Genomic DNA, 17,941 nt, shown 5'->3' on the forward strand with positions numbered 1-17,941 from the left:
GAAAAGTATCGGCTCAGGTCCCCCAAGAGCAAATTCTCAGCACAAAGGAGATTGATTTGGCCCGGAGGGACAGAGGGCAGGGACAAGAGACAAAGACAGGAGACAGAGGACGAGGGAGAAGGGGAAGGGAACCAGGGAAAGGGGGAGGGGTGAAGGATTTCCTCTGGACAGAGAGGAGACAGACCTGGCACATAGGGAAATGACAGTTTATAAAGGTACAAAGGCAAACACCCCCCCCCCCCCCCCGTGCTAGGATGAGGTGTTCAATTTTGATTGGGCATGTTAATTAGGTGAGCCAATGGGGGGCTTTTGATGGGTGGATTTCAGTACTTTGATAGCTGAACCTTGGTAGTCAGCCTCAAGAGGGGGCAGGGATTGGCTAAATAAGGGAATAGACCTTGGGGGCCACCTTCGGGAATGTAATCTGTTTTTAGCAAGGCAGAGGGAAGTGAGGAGAGGGGCAAGGCCTGCCAGAGCCACATCCCTTCAAACCTGGAGCTCGCCTATTTGGAATAGCCAGGCTGGTCAGCAAGCCTCAGTGGTCCTTCCCAGGACTGGGATTACAGGCACACAACACCATGGCCAACTTTTGCCCAGCTTTTCATCCAAACTCAGGTCCTGTGCTGACTCAGCCAATACTTAACCAACCGAGTTATCTCCTCAGCTCCTGAATATATACATCCAAACCCTTGCAAAACCCAGCAAGCTGAAAATCTTTGTTGCTGGTTTACAAATGAGAAAAGTGAGGTTGAGGAAGGTTAAGTCCAACATGTAAGATCGCAGGATGAGCTGGGATCTGAAGCTAGGTGCCTTCAAGATCACGGGCGCCCTTGTCTGCCCCCCCCCCCCCCCCCCCCCCCCCCCCCCCCGCTTCCTAGTTCTGCACAGCCTCCCCGAGCTGTTTCTCCAGGTCTCCTCTAGTTGGCTCTCCTACACAGATTAGAAGGCATGTTTGGATTCCTCGACTATGACACAGCAGAGTGAAGGCAGAGCGCACCAATGCTGGCCAGAGATGAAAAGCTGCGCAGGTCATAACGCAGTCAAACAGATAAAATAGCTTGAATTTCCGACACTAGAATTAGAGCAGGTCGCCCACCTTTTATCCCATTTCCCTTTATCAAGCGCTGGTCTTTCCCCCCAGCAACTGATGAATTTATCATAATAATCTAGCGAAAAACTTTCCATAAATAAAACACTGACCTGCCGGTGTCAGCAATTGCACTCCTGATTGTGACCCCCCACCCCACCCCCCGGAAGTGTTTGCACCGGGGAGATGTGTGAACGTGGGTGAGTGTCTTGACTTTGCTGGGTCTCTTTTCTCCATCTGTGGGAAGAGGATGAGGCTCTTACCAAGCTTGTGAGATTCTTATGGAAGTGAAATGAACACGCAGAAAGCTCTTAGCAGTGTGTGGTCTGTGCATTACACATACAAGCAAATGAAGCAAACACTAACTTTGCCCCCACATTGCCTTTTGTGGAATTCTGGCCAGCACATCTTAGCCTTAGACACAGCCAAGCGGATACGGCCGTTTTCTTGTGCTGATCTTTGAGAACAGAGATCCTGCCCTTCCATTCGGCGTAAGCTGTTTGTCTCTTCCAGTCATCCACAGGCCCCATTCTGAGGTACCATTCTGAGGGTACCTGTTGTCAACTAAGTGTATCGTATAGTCTCACATGGGTGCTAGCCTACACGGTCCAGAACATGCTTCCACTTCTCTTCCACCGAGGCTTCCCCACCAGGACATGGACCTCCTCTGAACGCCGTGGGTCTCACCAGTGTTCTCCCTCACAGGCCACAGTTCTCTGTTGTCTCAGCGTCCCTGGAATCTTACTTCAAAAAAGAACTCACCAAGGCAAGCACAGGAAGTTCCCCAAACTTCTGCATGTCAGAAGCGCTGGGTGAGCATAAGACAAACAAACCCAACAGCTATTTCCGGGCCTGGTCTCATACCTAATTAGTTCAGGTCTCCAGAATGACAGCTGAGCATCTACATCGGAGACTGCTGTTCTTTCACTGGGGTTCAGAAACGAAAGGAGGAAGGAGACTCACGGAATGGAACAAGGGAGGATAACGGGGGCTGACCATGAGCTAGGAATAATAATACACATGTAAAATTTTCATAATGGCCGGGCGTTGGTGGCGCACGCCTTTAATCCCAGCACTCGGGAGGCAGAGCCAGGCGGATCTCTGTGAGTTCGAGGCCAGCCTGGGCTACCAAGTGAGCTCCAGGGAAGGCGCAAAGCTACACAGAGAAACCCTGTCTCGAAAAACCAAAAAAAAAAAAAAAAAAAAAAAATTTTCATAACGACACTTACGTTGTTCATTAACAAAAATTAATTCATTAAAATACTGAATAAATTGCTTACTTGTTTTTGTTTTGAGATATTGTGGAGAGTGGACAGGGATGGTAGGAAAATGGGAAGTGAGTGTTGAGTTTGCAAAGTGTACAGATATGAAACTGTAAAATAAATAAATAAATAAATAAATAAATAAATAAATAAATAAATAATGGCCAGAGAGACAGCTCATTGGTTAAGAGCACTTGTTACTCCTGCGGAGGACCTAGGTTCAGTTCCCAGCACCCACATGGCAGCTCACAACCACCTGTAACTCCAGTTCCAAGGGATCTGATGCCCTCTTCTGGCCTCCACAAGCACACATGTGATACACAGACATACATTCAGGTAAAACATTCACACACAGAAAATAAAAATAAATATTTTAGAAATACATACTCTAAAGCTCTCTATCAGTGACACGTTTTGCATCTCTGATTTATTGAGATATTTCTGTATGTTTGCCAGGCTGGCCTTGAATTCATGATCCTCCTGCCTCAGACTCCTAAATTTTGAGATTACCAGCATGTGCCCTTATACATGGCCTTCTGGTTGATCTTATAGATTTAAAAAAAAACAAAAAACAAAAAACAAAACTCATCCTCTCTGTTTTTTTTTTTTTTTTTTTTTTTTTTTTTTTTTTTGGTTTTTCGAAACAGGGTTTCTCTGTGTAGCTTTGCGCCTTTCCTGGAGCTCACTTGGTAGCCCAGGCTGGCCTCGAACTCACAGAGATCCGCCTGGCTCTGCCTCCCGAGTGCTGGGATTAAAGGCGTGTGGCACCACCGCCCGGCTTCTGTTGGGTTTTGATTGGTTTCCTTGGAAGGGAGCTGCAGGAAGGGAAGCTTGCTCTCTCTTCCTGGCTGGCCTCATGTCTAACTTCACGCTCCAGTTCCTCTGGGCAGTGTTTTCGAGCTGCTTCCAAGCACACACATTCTTGACTCCATAGCTACGCTTTTTAAAACACGATTTCTTTTACAAGTGTGGGTATCTTTCCTGCACGGGTGTCTGTGCACCACTGGTGTGCCCGATGCTCTCAGAGGCCAGAAGAGGATATGGATCACCACCACCACCACCATCACCACCGCGGAACAAGAGAAGAAGAGTCACGCGTGGTTGTGAGCTACCATGTCGGGGCTGGGAATGGAACCCAGGTCCTCTGCAAGAGCAGCCTGTCCTCTTAACAACTGAGTCGTTGCTTCAGACCCTAGAGCCACTCCTCTGAGGACTGAGCCCCACGGCCGCGTGCGCACATGCGAGACAAATCTTATTCCCACCATTCTAAAATCGGGCTTCTGGCATTAGACAGACATTGTTCTAGGTACAACAGATTTATATTTATATAGCACTGCTTTTTCTCTCCAAAACATGGAAAGAAGCCATTACAATGTGAGGGGAGCGTACAGAACAGGCTACAAGACTGAGGAACCCCTGAAAAGCTGCGTGTGTGTCAGTCGGCCACGGTCTCAGACTCTGCCCTTGGCTGCCGCTCCACCCGACGACATCTTCGCTCACCCTGAGAGCGTGATGGCAACCTCTCCAAACACAGGCCTGCGGTTCTGCTTTTCCCAGAGGCTCTGGCAGATGTCTTCTCAATTGCTGCTCTGACTCAGCGAAGTCTGCAGGCCCGCAGCTCAGCTTCCCCGGGAACTTGTGCTGAGGGCGTTTGTTACCCCACGTTGCCCTGGCAACTGCTTCTAACCGACTCCAGCTAAAAAGTCCCAACTGAGGCGTGTCTTGGGGTGGATGCTGTCCTCCTGAGGGTGACCTGACTGCTGTGGGGGTACACGCCCATCCTTCCTGCGGGGAGGATGCTGTATGGCAAGCTGTTGAGACATTCATGAACGGGTCATGTTAAAGTCTATAATGGAGTGCTGGGCAAAAAGGTGCGTGCCTGTAATCCTAGCACTCTGGGAGGCTGCGGCAGTCTGAGCTACATGGGGTTGGGGTGGGCAACGTTCTGTGGTGCATCTCGATGTGAAGCCTCGGAACAAATTTCTGCTAAGCAGAGCTTTTATGCTTGCAGGCTCTGATGATGAGCTGACTCACTCTGGCAGCCTTCCAGGGGCCTTCCTGGATCATTCCTCCGTACCACAGCTCTCCACACTTCTCTGCGGCTGATGACACACTTGACCTTGCCCTGTCAATGCAGAGTACGAGTTACCCCTGTAAAGGCCAGCGGGGCCTTTCCTAGCCTACGGGCATTCTGTGTTCTAATAGCTTGTTTCCGTCGCTGCTCGGGAACAACCCAGGGAGGGACTCTGCAGAAGAAATGAGAAGAATTTTTAAAACGGAGGACAAATGTTAGCCGTGGAATCATACAGAATGAGTTCTCACTACTCACCTGGCGGAGAGTCTGCTTTTACCTGGGGCCCACCGTGTCGTTCCTCTTCCCTCTGTAAATCACTGAAGGGGCCGGGGAGAGGACACGTGTGAGACCGGTTAACCGTGCAGACTTCTGCTTAAGCACTCAGTTGATTAGTGTTGACGGTCAGATGGCTATTTCTGCAGCATTACACAGCAAGCATGGAGGAAAGCGAGCTACCAAACTGTTCAAAGTGACCAGGGGTTTCTGACTAACCAGCGCGTTTCACAAAACCAACCCTCCAAGTGCCTCTGAGCTCACATTGCTGACTGGATGAGGCACATTCCTTTCACTCCCAGCCCAGCTTGCTGGGTCCCTGGCAAGCGCCACCATTTCATCCATCCAGGCATTTGCAGAAGGGGAACATAAAACCTCAACTGCTAAGGAGGTTGTGGGGAGGAAAGTCCCCAAAGCTCCCCAGGTTGGGCAGGCGACACAGTGCACAGACTGTCCACCTGTCGCTTTCTCCTCCGACCAGGCATCAAGCTTCCTGCAACAAAGGAGCGCTCCTGAATGGCAGCCCTGGTCCTCAGACCTGAGGCCGCTTCACTCTGGTGGGCTTCTTAAAGCAAAGTTGCTGGGCTCAGCCTCAGAACTTCCTAGTTACTAGGCCATTGGCCAAATCTCAGAGACAGCATTTTTCTGTCCTTCCTTCTGTCCTTCCTCCCTCTCTCCCTCCCCCCTCCTTTCTTTCTTCCCTTCTTTCTCTCTTTCTCTCTTTCTTTCTTTCTTTCTTTTTCTTTCCTTCCTTCCTTCCTTCCTTCCTTCCTTCCTTCCTTCCTTCCTTTCTTTCTTTCTTTCTTTCTTTCTTTCTTTCTTTCTTTCTTTTTCTGTTTTTGTTTTCCAAGACACCGTTTCTCTGTGTAGCCTTGGCTATCCTGGAACCTGCTCCGTAAACCAGGCTAGCCTGGAACTCACAGAGATTTGCTTGCCTCTGCTTCCCGAGTGCTGGGATTAAAGGTGTGTGCATTTCTAAAAGCTTACCAGGAAACACTGGTGATGTTAGACTTGAAAGGGAAAAATCAGTAGCCATCTTGAGCGAGGACCCCCTGCCCCCCCCCCCCCCGCCACTTCTCTAAAGGTATTTGCTGACCAGCAGTTTTAGAACTGACCAGAAGCTGAACTCATGGGAAGATAAGGCTGGAACAATAAATCTATATATCCTGGACTTGGTAAAACAGGGTATGGGGAGTAATGGACTCAACTGACCAGAAATTGATCTTAAAAGAAAATAGGACTGGAACAATAAATCTGAATGTATATATCCTGGGCTCAGCAAAAGCAGGATATAGGGAGTAAAAAAACTATGTCTCTGTAGATACCCTGCATCCTGTTAGCCATCAGTAACCTCATGCTTATAGTTCAGCCAGTAACTTCAAAGAATCGCCTCACCCCAGCCCCCTCGTCCAATGCCAAGATATGTAACCCTCTGCATGTAAACCTTTCCTATACAAACTCCTTAAAGTGAGTGCTCAGGCTGCCCTCCTCCACCCGCTGTGTCTAGTGTTTGGAATAAGGACCAAGCCCTGGGCTTGCTTTGTTATTAAAAAAAACCTCTGTGTGCTTACATCAGGATATCGGCTCTGTGGTGGTCTTGCTTGGGGGTCTCGCCAGAGGGCACAACAGACTCACATTTTGAAGAACAATGTGTTAAAGTATTATAAGGTTAAAATGTAATTATGTTAGAAGTGGCACATTAAAATGTTAATATCTAGAACATAATAGAAATTTATGAGATGAACTTGATCCTGAATTAATAACTACCACTTACTAATTACTACAGGCCTCTCACTAATTGGTTACATTTCATTTGACCTTTATTATGTTTTATGAATCGACTATTACTTCAGTTTTCAGATGAGGAAAACTAGGCTTAGGGAATTTAACTAGTTTGGCTAAGGGTAAATGAGAGCAGCAGGTTTTGAATCCAAAACTGTCTTGTAGAAAGTCAATTCAGCCAGACATTGTGGTGTACACCTTTAATCCCAGGCCTTGGGAGGCAGAGGTAGGCAGAGTTCTGTGAATTCAAGCCCAGCCTGGTCTACATAGTGAGTTTCAGGCTAGAGGAGGCTACATAGTGACATCCTGTTCCACCCCCCACCTCTCCCAAATGTTAATTAGTGGGGTTGACAAGATTTACGCTAATCCAAGAATCAAGAAGGACCAAAAATCTTAAGCAAACAGAATCCCAGGGCTCATTTTAGCAGGTCAGAGGGCCCTTCCCAGCCAGGTTCTGTTCTGGCCAGTCCTGTATTCTTCCTAGATTTGCTTTCCATAGCCCTGCAGAGGCTGTCCAAGGACTTACTCCGAGAGGGGGAGGGGCCGATTCTCTCAACGCTGCGCTATTCAAAGCATGCTCAGCCCTCACCTCATAAGCGGCACGGAGCCTCTGCCCCTGCCGAGTCACCATGTGCCTTTGATGCGGCCCTGGGGAGCTGTGCACACAGTATGAAGGAGCCCTGCTTACAGCAGCAGCTCTCAGGCCTCGAAGAGCTTTTTAAAACCCTGCTGCCCGGCCTTCACCTTAGAACAATGCTGCCAGATGTTCCGGGCCCAGAGCCCCAGCACCAGGAAATTGGAAGCTCTCCAAGGAATTTTAATGTGCAGCATGGCTGGAATCATCTTCTAAAGTATGGATGAGAGGAGGAGGAAGAATCAAATGCCCTCTAAAAAATATTTGCATTTTTCTCTGGGACTCTAGCAGACTAAAAAGACTTCAGCATCTAAAGGAATTCATCTTGGTTTGTGCGGTGAGAAGGGAAGCACCCTAATAAGGGAAAGGCTATGGGGGAGCAGGGCACTCTTGCATCAAAGAAACACTTGGCATTCTTTGTAATTATTGAATAAGCTTTGATCATGATTTCATTAAGTAACTACAAAACACAGCATCACAAATTCTCTCCTATCTCTATCCATGGAGGAAAAAAAAATCACTTACCCATCCCAAGTGTACTTCCAGAGCAGGTGACTGTAAAAACAAAAACAAAACAAAACATAAGCACTGAAAGTACACTCATTGATGTATTTATTTATGGCACGCGTATGGGAGTTTGCATGGGTGTGGGGGCCTGAGGCTGATGCCAGGGGTCTTTCTCTGATGCTCTCCACTGTTGGCCTTTGAGACAGTGTCTGTTTCTCCCTGAACCTGAGGATCATTGATTTGGATAGGTTGGCTAATAAGCTTCAGGGATCTGCTCATCACCTCGCCTCCCCCAGCAAGCACTAGGACTACAAGCGTGTGCTACCTACCACACCTGGCTTTTTACTTAAGTTCTGGGGGTCCAAACTCGGGTCCTTAACATTGTGTGGCAGGCACTTTACCCACTGGGCCATCTTCCCCGCCCTATTGATGGAAACGCTACACATTTAAAAAAGAAGAAAAGGGTTGGGCGTGGTGGTGCACACTTGTACTTCGGCAGCTGTGGCCACTATGGGCAATTTAGCAAGCCATGGTTTCAAAACTAAAGTTTTAAGAAAAGGCCAGGGAAAAGCCCGGGGGTGGTGGTGAGGATGTTAGCTCTGCAGTATGGTGCTTGCCTAGCATGCACAATGCCCTGAGTCTAATCTCCAGAACGGCAAAAAAAACAAAAACCAAAAACAACCAACCCCCCCAAAAGGCAAAACAAAAACAAAAACAAACAACAAACAACAAACAAACAAACAAAAACCAAATAAATGGAAAGTAGGCCAAAGATAAAGAAGAAAAAAAACTCAAATAAGAGAAGGCAATGTTGAAGTAGGCGAGCATAGTGAATGGTTTGGTGGCTTGGGACGCTGCTAGGTTCGGGCTGTACACAGAGTCCCCTCTTCTGAGGATGCACTTGGCAGCCCAGCGCCTCTGCATTGCACAGGCCATGCACACATGTCCCTCTCCAAACAACGCATCTAGCAACCTCAGACCCACATTTGCACCGAGCTCCATGTCCACCCCTCTCTGACGGTGGGATAGGTTTCTCCTCTCCTAAGAACAACCACACATGGACAATTTCCACCAAAAAATATTCCAAGTGTATCCGGGTGGGAAGAATGGAAAGGATGACCTGGCCTGAACTGATTTGAGGCTCATGAGTAGTAAGGCAAACTATGTCCTCCAAGCGTGCTTTTAGGAGGGACTCTCCAGTTACCATTCCAAGTCTGTGCATAACTGCGCCTGTATACAGTTGAGTGACTTGCAGAGAATTGTGGTAGATACAGACTTGGGAGCTATTGAGTCTCAGTTTCCTTATTTATAAATCGGACACAGTAAAGTCTCCTGAATCTAGTTCTTAGGGTTATTTTGAGCATTCAACCAGATATAAATGTGAGGACACTTGTTAAGTTGTAAAATATCCAGCGAACATGACATGTTGTAATTGAGTGGTGAGCTCATCTTCCAAAGAGCTCATCTGTACCCCAAGAATCCACTCAGAAGGCTGTGCTATGGGCCAGATTATTTGCGGTGGGACAAGATTAAAAAAAAAAAAAAAACATTCAAAGCATGACATCTAAGGCTCTTGGGAGCACCCCTTCAGGAAGAGCTGGCCATGTGCTGTCCCCAGGAGCCATACTGGACTTCCTGTTACCTACGTTTAATTAGAAAATTAGACTGCTTATCAGTAAGGGTTCATGACTCATCTTTTCTTCTTCCTGTGTTCACCTGCCAAGTTCCAAGGCCTTGTTATTGCGTTTCTCTTCTTTTTCTTAGAAGTATATGAAAAATATATGATTGTGCCCTGGGTAGGGTAGCAGAGGGTACTGGGACACAGAACAAGGGAATTGCTAATGTCCCCTGCCAGCTCTGCTGAGATGGCCTGCCTGGCAGCCCTGGTTTGTGATCACAGCCTGTCTACCCACTCATATTTCCAGCCCTGATTTATGATTTATAAATTCCCTTTTCTTTGATCCTCAAACTTTTCCCTCATCCTCATTCTCAATCCGTGCAAATGAAACTTCAAGACTGTTTTTTTTTTTTTTTTTAAGTTGGTTTTTTGAGACAGGGTTTCTCTGTGTAACAGAGCCCTGCATGTCCTGGAACTTCCTTTTTAACCAGGCTGGCCTCAAACTCACAGAGAGCTGCCTGCCTCTGTATCTCAAGTGCTGGGATAAAAGGTGTGCATCATCGTTGTCCAGCAAAGTTCAAGTCTTTGAAGGTCCAACATGACAAGGTGTCAAGTGGCATCTCTAGACTGTGTTTAAAAATCTGTCCCCAGGTCTCCAATCACTGCAATTCACTTTCTATGAAGATACTAAGTATCTAGTCCACATTAAATAACAAAACACCACAATTGTAAAGAAGTCTGAATGCCTGCAGCTTGTAGACAATCCATACCCAACAGTTAAGTGGGATTGCCCTGCATCTTAATCCACAGGGCTGAGTGAAAGGTTGGCTTTAATATTTTTCGGGTTTATTAATTTTGTGTACGTGACAGTGTGTGCACACGGATGTACACAAACCGTTGTGTGTGGAGGTCCAAGGACAACTTGCAGGAGTCAGTTCTCTCCCTCTACCATGTGCTGGCTAGTTTTCTGTCAACTTGACACCAGCTGGAGTCATCTGAGGAGGGGGAACCTCAATTGAGAAAATGCCTCCATAACGGGCTGTAGGCAAGCCTGTGGGGCATTTTCTTGATTAGCGACGGATGTGGGAAGGTTCCAGGTCATTGTGAGTGGTACCACACCTTAGCTGGGTTCTGTAAGAAAGCTGGCTGAGCAAACCATGGGAGCAAGCCAGTGAGCAGTGTTCCTTTAAGGTCTCTGCATCAGCCCCTGCCCCAATTTCCCTCAGTAATGGAAATGCAAGCAAATAAAAAAGGTCTCCACAAGTTGCTTTTGGGCATGGTGTTAAATCACAGCAATAGAAACCCTAACGAAGACACACAATGCGGGCTCTAGGGATTGAACTCAGGTCATCGGGCTTGCCTGGCCAGGCAAGTGCTTTTACCCACTGTCATGGTTAGTTTTTATTATCAATGTGACATAGTTTAAGTCACCTGGGAAGCAGAAGCCTCAGTTGAGGAATTTTCTCCATCAGATTGGCCTGTGGACATGGCTGTGGGAAATTGTCTTTTTGGATGACTGACGTAGGAGGGCCCAGTACACTGTGGACAGTACAATCCGTAGGCAGGGGGACCTGGGCTGTTTGAGAAAGGGAGCTGAACCTGAGCCTGAGAGCAAGCCGGTAAGCAGCATTCCTCCATGTTTCCTGCCTCTGACTTCCCTTGATGATGGACTGTGACCCGTAAGCCAAACAAATCCTTTTCTCCCCCTTAGTTGCTTTTGATCGTGGTGTTTATCACAGTAACCGAAAGCAAACTAGAGTACCCACTGAGCCACCCTACCAGCCCCAGGGTTAGTCTGAATCTTCCTTGTGTGTTTTTCTTTTGGGCGCTGGGGCCTTGCCCATGCTGTGCCAAGTGCTGTACCACGGAGCTGCATTCAGCTCAAAGGTGGGTTTTAAACTAAGGCTCATAACTTGATTTACCTGAATATATCTTTTTTGGACAGAACGTAAGCTTCAGTCCTGTTTCAGCAACCGGTGAGACCATCACAGTGTATACGTCCCCACAGGGGATGTCGGTGACATCGCAGAAACTTAGGCCAGCACTTGGGGCACACGTGAAGATGCCTTTGGAACCATAGAGGTCAGTACTGTAATTGGCAGAGCCCCTGGAGGCTTGCCAGTAGATCCGGATGCCGTTAGGGCCCAGCCTATATAATTTGACCCCCAGCGGGCAGCAGGCACCTACAGGAGAAAAACAAGCCCAGAATTATTCATTTCATCATCACATGGGCACAGCCGTGTTTACAGTTACTGCAGAGGGGAAAGCGCAGCCAGAGTCCCGTGCACAGAATGATTAATCTCTGGTTAGAACACAGCAAGGTTTGAAGGGCCACATGTGTTCCTCCCATGCCGAGCTACACGATCAGAAGTCTCTCTGTGTGTGTGTATGTGTGTGTGTGTGTGTGTGTGTGTGTGTGTATGTGTGGGGGGGGGGGCGGCGCTAATATAGACCACTGGCAAATCAAAGGTCTACAGTTGGCAGAGAGATGCTGCCCTGCTCAAGACTCAAGCAATGAGTCCAATGCCCACGATCCTATCAAGACATGGCGAGCCGGGCGGTGGTGGCGCACGCCTTTAATCCCAGCACTTGGGAGGCAGAGCCAGGTGGATCTCTGTGAGTTCGAGGCCAGCCTGGTCTCCAAAGCGAGTTCCAGGAAAGGTGCAAAGCTACACAGAGAAACCCTGTCTCGAAAAACCAAAAAAAAAAAAAAAAGACATGGCACGATGCCCCGATTTCACTTGACTTTAGTGGGACTAAACTGAAATATGTCACTGTGTTCACCTAGCAGCCGGGAGCAGTAGCACCCCTTGGAAGAAGCCACTTCTGTGACGGGCTAGTGAGCAAGCTGCCTGGTCCCTGCTTCATCTCTGCTAACTGATTAGACGCTCTGTGTATCTCTGTGTAGCCCTGGCTGTCTTGGAGCTCCCGGTGTAGATCAGGCTGGGCTCTGCGTTAGAGATCTGCCTGCCTCTGCCTCCTGAGAGCATCACCACCACCTGGCTTTTTGTCAGAGCAACAAGAAAAGTAGCTAATATACCTGGCTTAATTGATCCTTTTTACTTATTGAAAACAATCGTATTGTTTTGTTCTGTTTGAGATAGGGTCTCATTTAGCACAGGCTGCCCTGTGACACCGGATGACCTTAATTCCCTGACCCTGTCACCCACCGGTCCTTCCCAAGTACAGAGATTACAGTCATGAGCCACCTTGCCTGGACTGATTCAACTTATTCTTTTTTTTTTTTAATGTTTTAGGGCTGGCAAAGTGACTCAGCTGGTAAATGTGCTTGCCGCCAAGGCTGACCAAGTGAATTCAGTCTCTGGCCCCCACGTGATGGAAGGAGAGAACCGGTTCACGTATGGCGTCCTGTGACTTCCATGAGCGTACCCTGACATGCTCGTGGGAGCACACACAAAACTAATTAATTAAAATTTAAAGTGTTAGGTGGACAAATAAGCAGACGACCATCTTCTCAGGACTGGAAATGAAGAGGAAAACGAGGCAACAATAACCGAAAGCAGTGCACTGGCACTCAGACAGGACATTATAAATGCTTCCACAGGGAGGCCGGGCAGGCATTACCTTTATTTCTTTCTTACCGAAAAGGAACTAGAATCATGGAAAATAAAGGCAACCAAGGTTGTAAGAAGCCATTTCTAATTTAGGCTCCCAGTTAAGACATTTTCTACTGACTCCAAGAAGCCAAAATGATATTTTAACCCCACTGCCCCGGGCTCAGCGAAGAGATAACTAATAACCACCACGCGATGCCTCCTCTAGCTTGGAGGCAGTCTCTGGAGTTTTTGTCGAAACGGCCCTCCCAGCAGCTGCCTCAGCAGGTTAGAATTACGGAAGGGGAAGTCTTTGCTGGCCAGGCTCTGCTTGCTGTCTCTTCCTGTTATTCCCCAACGACTTGGCATTTGTGGAAAGAAGGCTTTGCTCCCATTCAGCCTGTTGAAATGAGAAACTACAGAAGGCTGCAATAGTTCAGGAGAGGAAGAGAGAGAGAAAGAGAGAGAGAGAGAGAGAGAGAGAGAGAGAGAGAGAGAGAGAGAGCACAGGGTGACGACAATTCAAACCAGGTAGAATGTATACACCCTAACGCTTTCCGGAAATTCTGCCAGGTTGAGTTACCCTTCACTACAGATCTCTCCGTCATATGAAAAAAAACATCATCGCTTCAGGAGACACAGCCCAGCCTTTTTACCAGGGAAAGCAATGCCCCAACCACTGACAGAAACCTCTGAGCTTTGAAGTTCCAAGCCAAAGAGAACTGTAAACTCATAGAAAGTACTCGGCATGAATAGGGCTGAGGAGATGGCGGGGTGGGTGGGGTGTCTGCTGCACATGCATGAGGAGATGGCTGGGTGGGTGGGGTGTCTGCCACACATGCATGAGGAGATGGTGGGGGTGGGGTGTCTGCCGCACATGCATGAGGAGATGGCCAGGGTGGGTGGGGTGTCTGCCACACATGCATGGGGAGATGGCCAGGGTGGGGTGTCTGCCACACATGCATGGGTTTGATCTCCAGCACTCATGTGGAAAATGAGCGTAACAGCTCTGGGATGGCATGTACCTATAATCCTAGCCCTGGGGAGGCCGAGACAGGACCATCCCTGGTGCTTGGTATCCAGCCAATCCAGCCAAATTGGTGAGTTCCAGATTTGGTGAGAGAATTTATCTCAAAAAATAAGGTGATGAGTGACTGAGGATGGTTAGCAATATCAGCTGTGACTGAGGATGGTTAGCAACATCAGCTGTTCCCTACCACACACACGCTAAGAAAGTAATCTGAATTTGAGGAAATCTGGGTAGAGATGCAGCAGCTTTTTTTTTTTAATGATTTAATAATTTTTTATTTTGTGCATTGGTGTTTTGCCTGCATTTATGTCTGTATAGGGGTATCAAATCACTTTGAGCTGGATCACAGACAGTTGTAAGCTGCCCTGTGGGTGTTGGGAATTGAACCTGGGTCCTCTGGAAGAGCAGCTACGGCTCTTAACCGCTGAACCATCTCTCCAGCCCCACACCATCTTTTTAAAAGGGAAGGACAGACTGGGCCTAGACCAGAGATCATGGACTCCTTAGCGACTGTGGCGGTTTCAATGAGAATGGCCCCCGCAGCCTCATGTATTTGAATGCTTGGTCCCCAGTTGATGGAACTGTTTGGGAAGGATTAGGAGGTGTGGCCTGGTTGGAGGAGGTGTGTCACTGGGGTGGGCTTTCAGCTTTCAAAAGCCCATGCCAGGCCCAGTCTCTCTCTCTCTCTCTCTCTCTCTCTCTCTCTCTCTCTCTCTCTCTCCTCTCTCTCTCTCTCTCCTCTCTCTCTCCTCTCTCCTTGCTCCAGGTCAGCCAAGGCTACACAGAGAAACTATATCTTGAAAAACAAAACAAAACAAAATGAAAAACAAATGGAAAAATGTTGCCTTGGTCATACTGAACAGTAGTTCAGACATCATATCCAAGAGCTAGAGTTCAGAGTTCACTTACTGGAGGAATAACTTCGGTGGGCACAGTCCGAGGTCAGCCCAGTGGGGCTAACGGCCTTTAGTGCCACCGTGTAGTTGATGCCGCACGCAATGCATCCCAGAAGGCAGTGGTTCTGACGGGTGTGACACTTAGACTGTCCCATGTGTGACTCCAGCACCGCCACGTAGGTTTGAGCCGCTGTCCCAATAGTCCAGCTCACGTTGATTAGAGACTGAGAGACCTGAGCTGCGGTCAGACCAGCTGGACAGCACGGCTCTGAAATGGAAAAAAGGGAAGAGAACTTAGTTTCACTCCACGGAGTGCTTGTAGATGGCACCCAGTCACCGGGCTTTGAGGCTGCACTCGGGCTAGAGACCTTAAAAGAGGAGCAAGCTGAATCCAAGCCCTGGGAGCTCACGGTGGAAGCGGAGAATGTACGCCACAGTCCCCCGACCTCCACACACATCTGATACGTACACACACACACACACACACACACACACACACACACACACACCATCATACATGTGCACTCACACACAATAATAAATAGCTAATAAAAAGAACGGGACTTTGCTCACGTTTTACTCAAAATCCTAAGTTTCCCATGTTTTCTCTTTTGAGTGCCCAGCCAGTCAATGCTCTTAAACCACTGATACATCTCTCCAGCCCCAGAAACTAAACCCAGAAAGTGTTTTTAGAGAAAAAATTGAAAGGGCTCAACTAGAGACATGAATAATCAGATCATTTGGTTTCCTGTTATCTGTTTTGACAGTGGCTTGGGATAATATAAATTCTAGAGAAGGTTTCTGCGGGGTCAGCGTATTGCTCCTTAGATGGGAATGTTGGGCAAGACAAGAGAATTCTGAAGATATATTTACAAAATGTGTAAAATGACAAAGGTTTTTTTTTTGTTTTTTTCCCCCTCTAAGACTGGGACTCTTTGAAAGCCACCGAGTATTGTAGTACCGTATTTCCATCATCCTTGAGGCAGATTAAATAAAATCTCACCGAGTCCGGGTTGCTCCATACCTGTTTCCAGGGGCACGCTGTAGCTGGGCAGGCTCTTTCCTGCCTGAGTTTCGGCCACGGCCGTGACGGAGAACACGGAGCCGCAGGGCAGGCCCCCAATCATGCAAGTCTCCCCGGTACTGCTACACCGGAACAGCCCCTTCTGCCCCTGGGCAGTCACCGTGTAAGTAGCGCCTTCGTTGGTAGATCGCCAGTGCACATTAATCGTGGAGAATGCATCCTTTGAAATATTTTTTATCTCAGGACTGCAAGGAGCTAAGAAGTGTTAGATTATTAATTTGAACACCAGAGTCAAAAGTGCCACACGTGCCATTTGGTCTAAAATGGATTCCTCTCCCTCTCATCCCCCTAGCAAACAAACAAACAAACAAACAAACAAAAAACAAACAAACAAACAAACAAACAACCCCTCGGGGCTGGGAATATGGTTCAGTTGGTAGAGCACACTAAGCCTTGCCTAGAACACATTAAGCCCTGGGTTTTATTCCCAGCGCTGTAGCAACTAGGCTGGGAAGCACACCTTGAATCCCAGCATTTGGGAGGCAGAGGCAGGAGCATCAGAAGTTCAAGGTCATCCTTGGCTGCACGGGTGAGTCTGGCCAACTTGGGCTACATGAGACCCACTTCAAAAAAGAAAAGTACATTGAAATGGAGCCAGGTATGGTGGCTTGTGCCTGTAATCCTAGTACTTGCAAGCTGAAGCAGGAGGATTGCTGTGAGTTTAAGGTCATCCTAAGTTAAAGAGACACTGTCTAAATAAAATAAGTTATCTATTAAGAAAGATCACCTGGTGGGGGAAGGAATAAAAGGAGAAAATGACAGAATGGTAAAATATATTATGTATGTATGAAATTGTGGAAAAATATTCTTCTTCCTTCCTTCCTTCCTTCCTTCCTTCCTTCCTTCCTTCCTTTCTTTTTTCCGGAGCTGAGGCCCGAACCCAGGGCCTTGCGCTTAAGTGTCTACCACTGAGCTAAATCCCCAACCCCAAAAATATTCTTTCAAAAAACTAAAACTACAGTTTTCAATCATGCATGCACATGGGTCAGATTCACAGAACATTTTTGCAGAAAAATGTTGACATTGGCATAGGGTATTAGGTTCCTGCAGTTTTGTGCCAACTGGAAAATAAAACATTTTGAACTTCAAAATCCAAAATACCCAGGACAAACATCTGCACACCTCATGGAGAGAGCAGGCAGGCAGTCTCCAGTGGCAGCAGGAACAGCATGGCCGAGGTCAGAAATCTCTGCCCCCAACCCCCATCTCTCGGTGACCTCTTCTCTTACTGTCTTTCTTTCCACTTTCCCTTTTTAACTTTCTTCTCTGCCTCTCCTGAATTCAGTAATCCATGCGTGTCCCCGAGTGGGTTTGGACGCACGCATGCAGTGCCCACAGAGGCCAGAAGAGGGCATCAGATCACTGGATCTGGAGCTACACGAGGCTGTGAGCCTCCTGATATAGGTGCTGGCAACTGACCTTCTATCCTCTGTAGGAGGAGTAAGCAGCACTCTTAACAACGGAGCCACCTCTCCAGCCCCCTTTTGTGTGGGTCTTGCTGAACAGCCCTCGTGAGGCACATAGGGAGGGTGACGATCTAGACATCAGTGAATGACAGCGTAGTCGTACTGTACCCGTGGTGATGTAGTGGGAAGAGCAGGACAGGTTGCTGCCCCGGACCTCGCTGAAGGAATACACCGTGATGTTGTACTTGGTGTCACAATCCAAAGCAGAGAGGGTGCAAGCAGGAGCAGGGTCGTTGCACTCCACCACACTGTACCCAGCTATGGCCTTGGTTTCATAGAGCTCGGCACCACGCACAGGAGACCAGGCGATTTCCACTCTGTCACTGGACACCAACACCCAGCTGATGTCGTTAGGACAACAGGGAGCTGAAAGCGGGATCCCAGAGGGAACCAAGGTCAGTACAGGAGCAATGCCACCAGAGGGGGATACTGAGTCTGGCCACTGCCTTCCTAAATGATTTGATTGCAAGAGGACTGGTCAGCTCCAACCTCGACCTTATTCCCACCGCACCCGGGACCAAGTCCTCGGTATGACACCCCAGGGTACATCAGACCACGTCCCAGGTCTACGCCTGACCTTTGCTCTCACTTCTCTGTGTCTTGAAGAATTTTGGTCTCTGCTAGAAAACCCGATCTCTTCTGTCTGATCAAGCCATACTGAGCCTGAGTCCTCA

The 17,941-nt window shown here is 48.0% G+C and overlaps 1 protein-coding gene across 1 annotated transcript in view; it reads right to left on the reverse strand.

Moving 5' to 3' along the window:
• Nucleotides 1-4,214: 4,214 nt before the first annotated feature.
• Fndc7 (fibronectin type III domain containing 7) overlaps nucleotides 4,215-17,941 on the reverse strand; it is a 34,635-nt gene continuing 20,908 nt past the window's right edge. The window contains exons 7-13 of the mRNA XM_028879309.2: nucleotides 17,376-17,633; nucleotides 15,742-15,996; nucleotides 14,731-14,985; nucleotides 11,160-11,420; nucleotides 7,638-7,667; nucleotides 4,679-4,740; nucleotides 4,215-4,595 (exon numbers count right to left, since the gene is read on the reverse strand). Coding sequence (XP_028735142.1) covers nucleotides 4,697-4,740; nucleotides 7,638-7,667; nucleotides 11,160-11,420; nucleotides 14,731-14,985; nucleotides 15,742-15,996; nucleotides 17,376-17,633 — 1,103 coding nt within the window. The 3' untranslated portion in view covers nucleotides 4,215-4,595; nucleotides 4,679-4,696. The remainder of the gene's footprint in view (nucleotides 4,596-4,678; nucleotides 4,741-7,637; nucleotides 7,668-11,159; nucleotides 11,421-14,730; nucleotides 14,986-15,741; nucleotides 15,997-17,375; nucleotides 17,634-17,941) is intronic.

Source organism: Peromyscus leucopus, chromosome 6 (assembly GCF_004664715.2).
Source record: "Peromyscus leucopus breed LL Stock chromosome 6, UCI_PerLeu_2.1, whole genome shotgun sequence".
In the NCBI taxonomy this organism is placed as follows: domain Eukaryota; kingdom Metazoa; phylum Chordata; class Mammalia; order Rodentia; family Cricetidae; genus Peromyscus; species Peromyscus leucopus.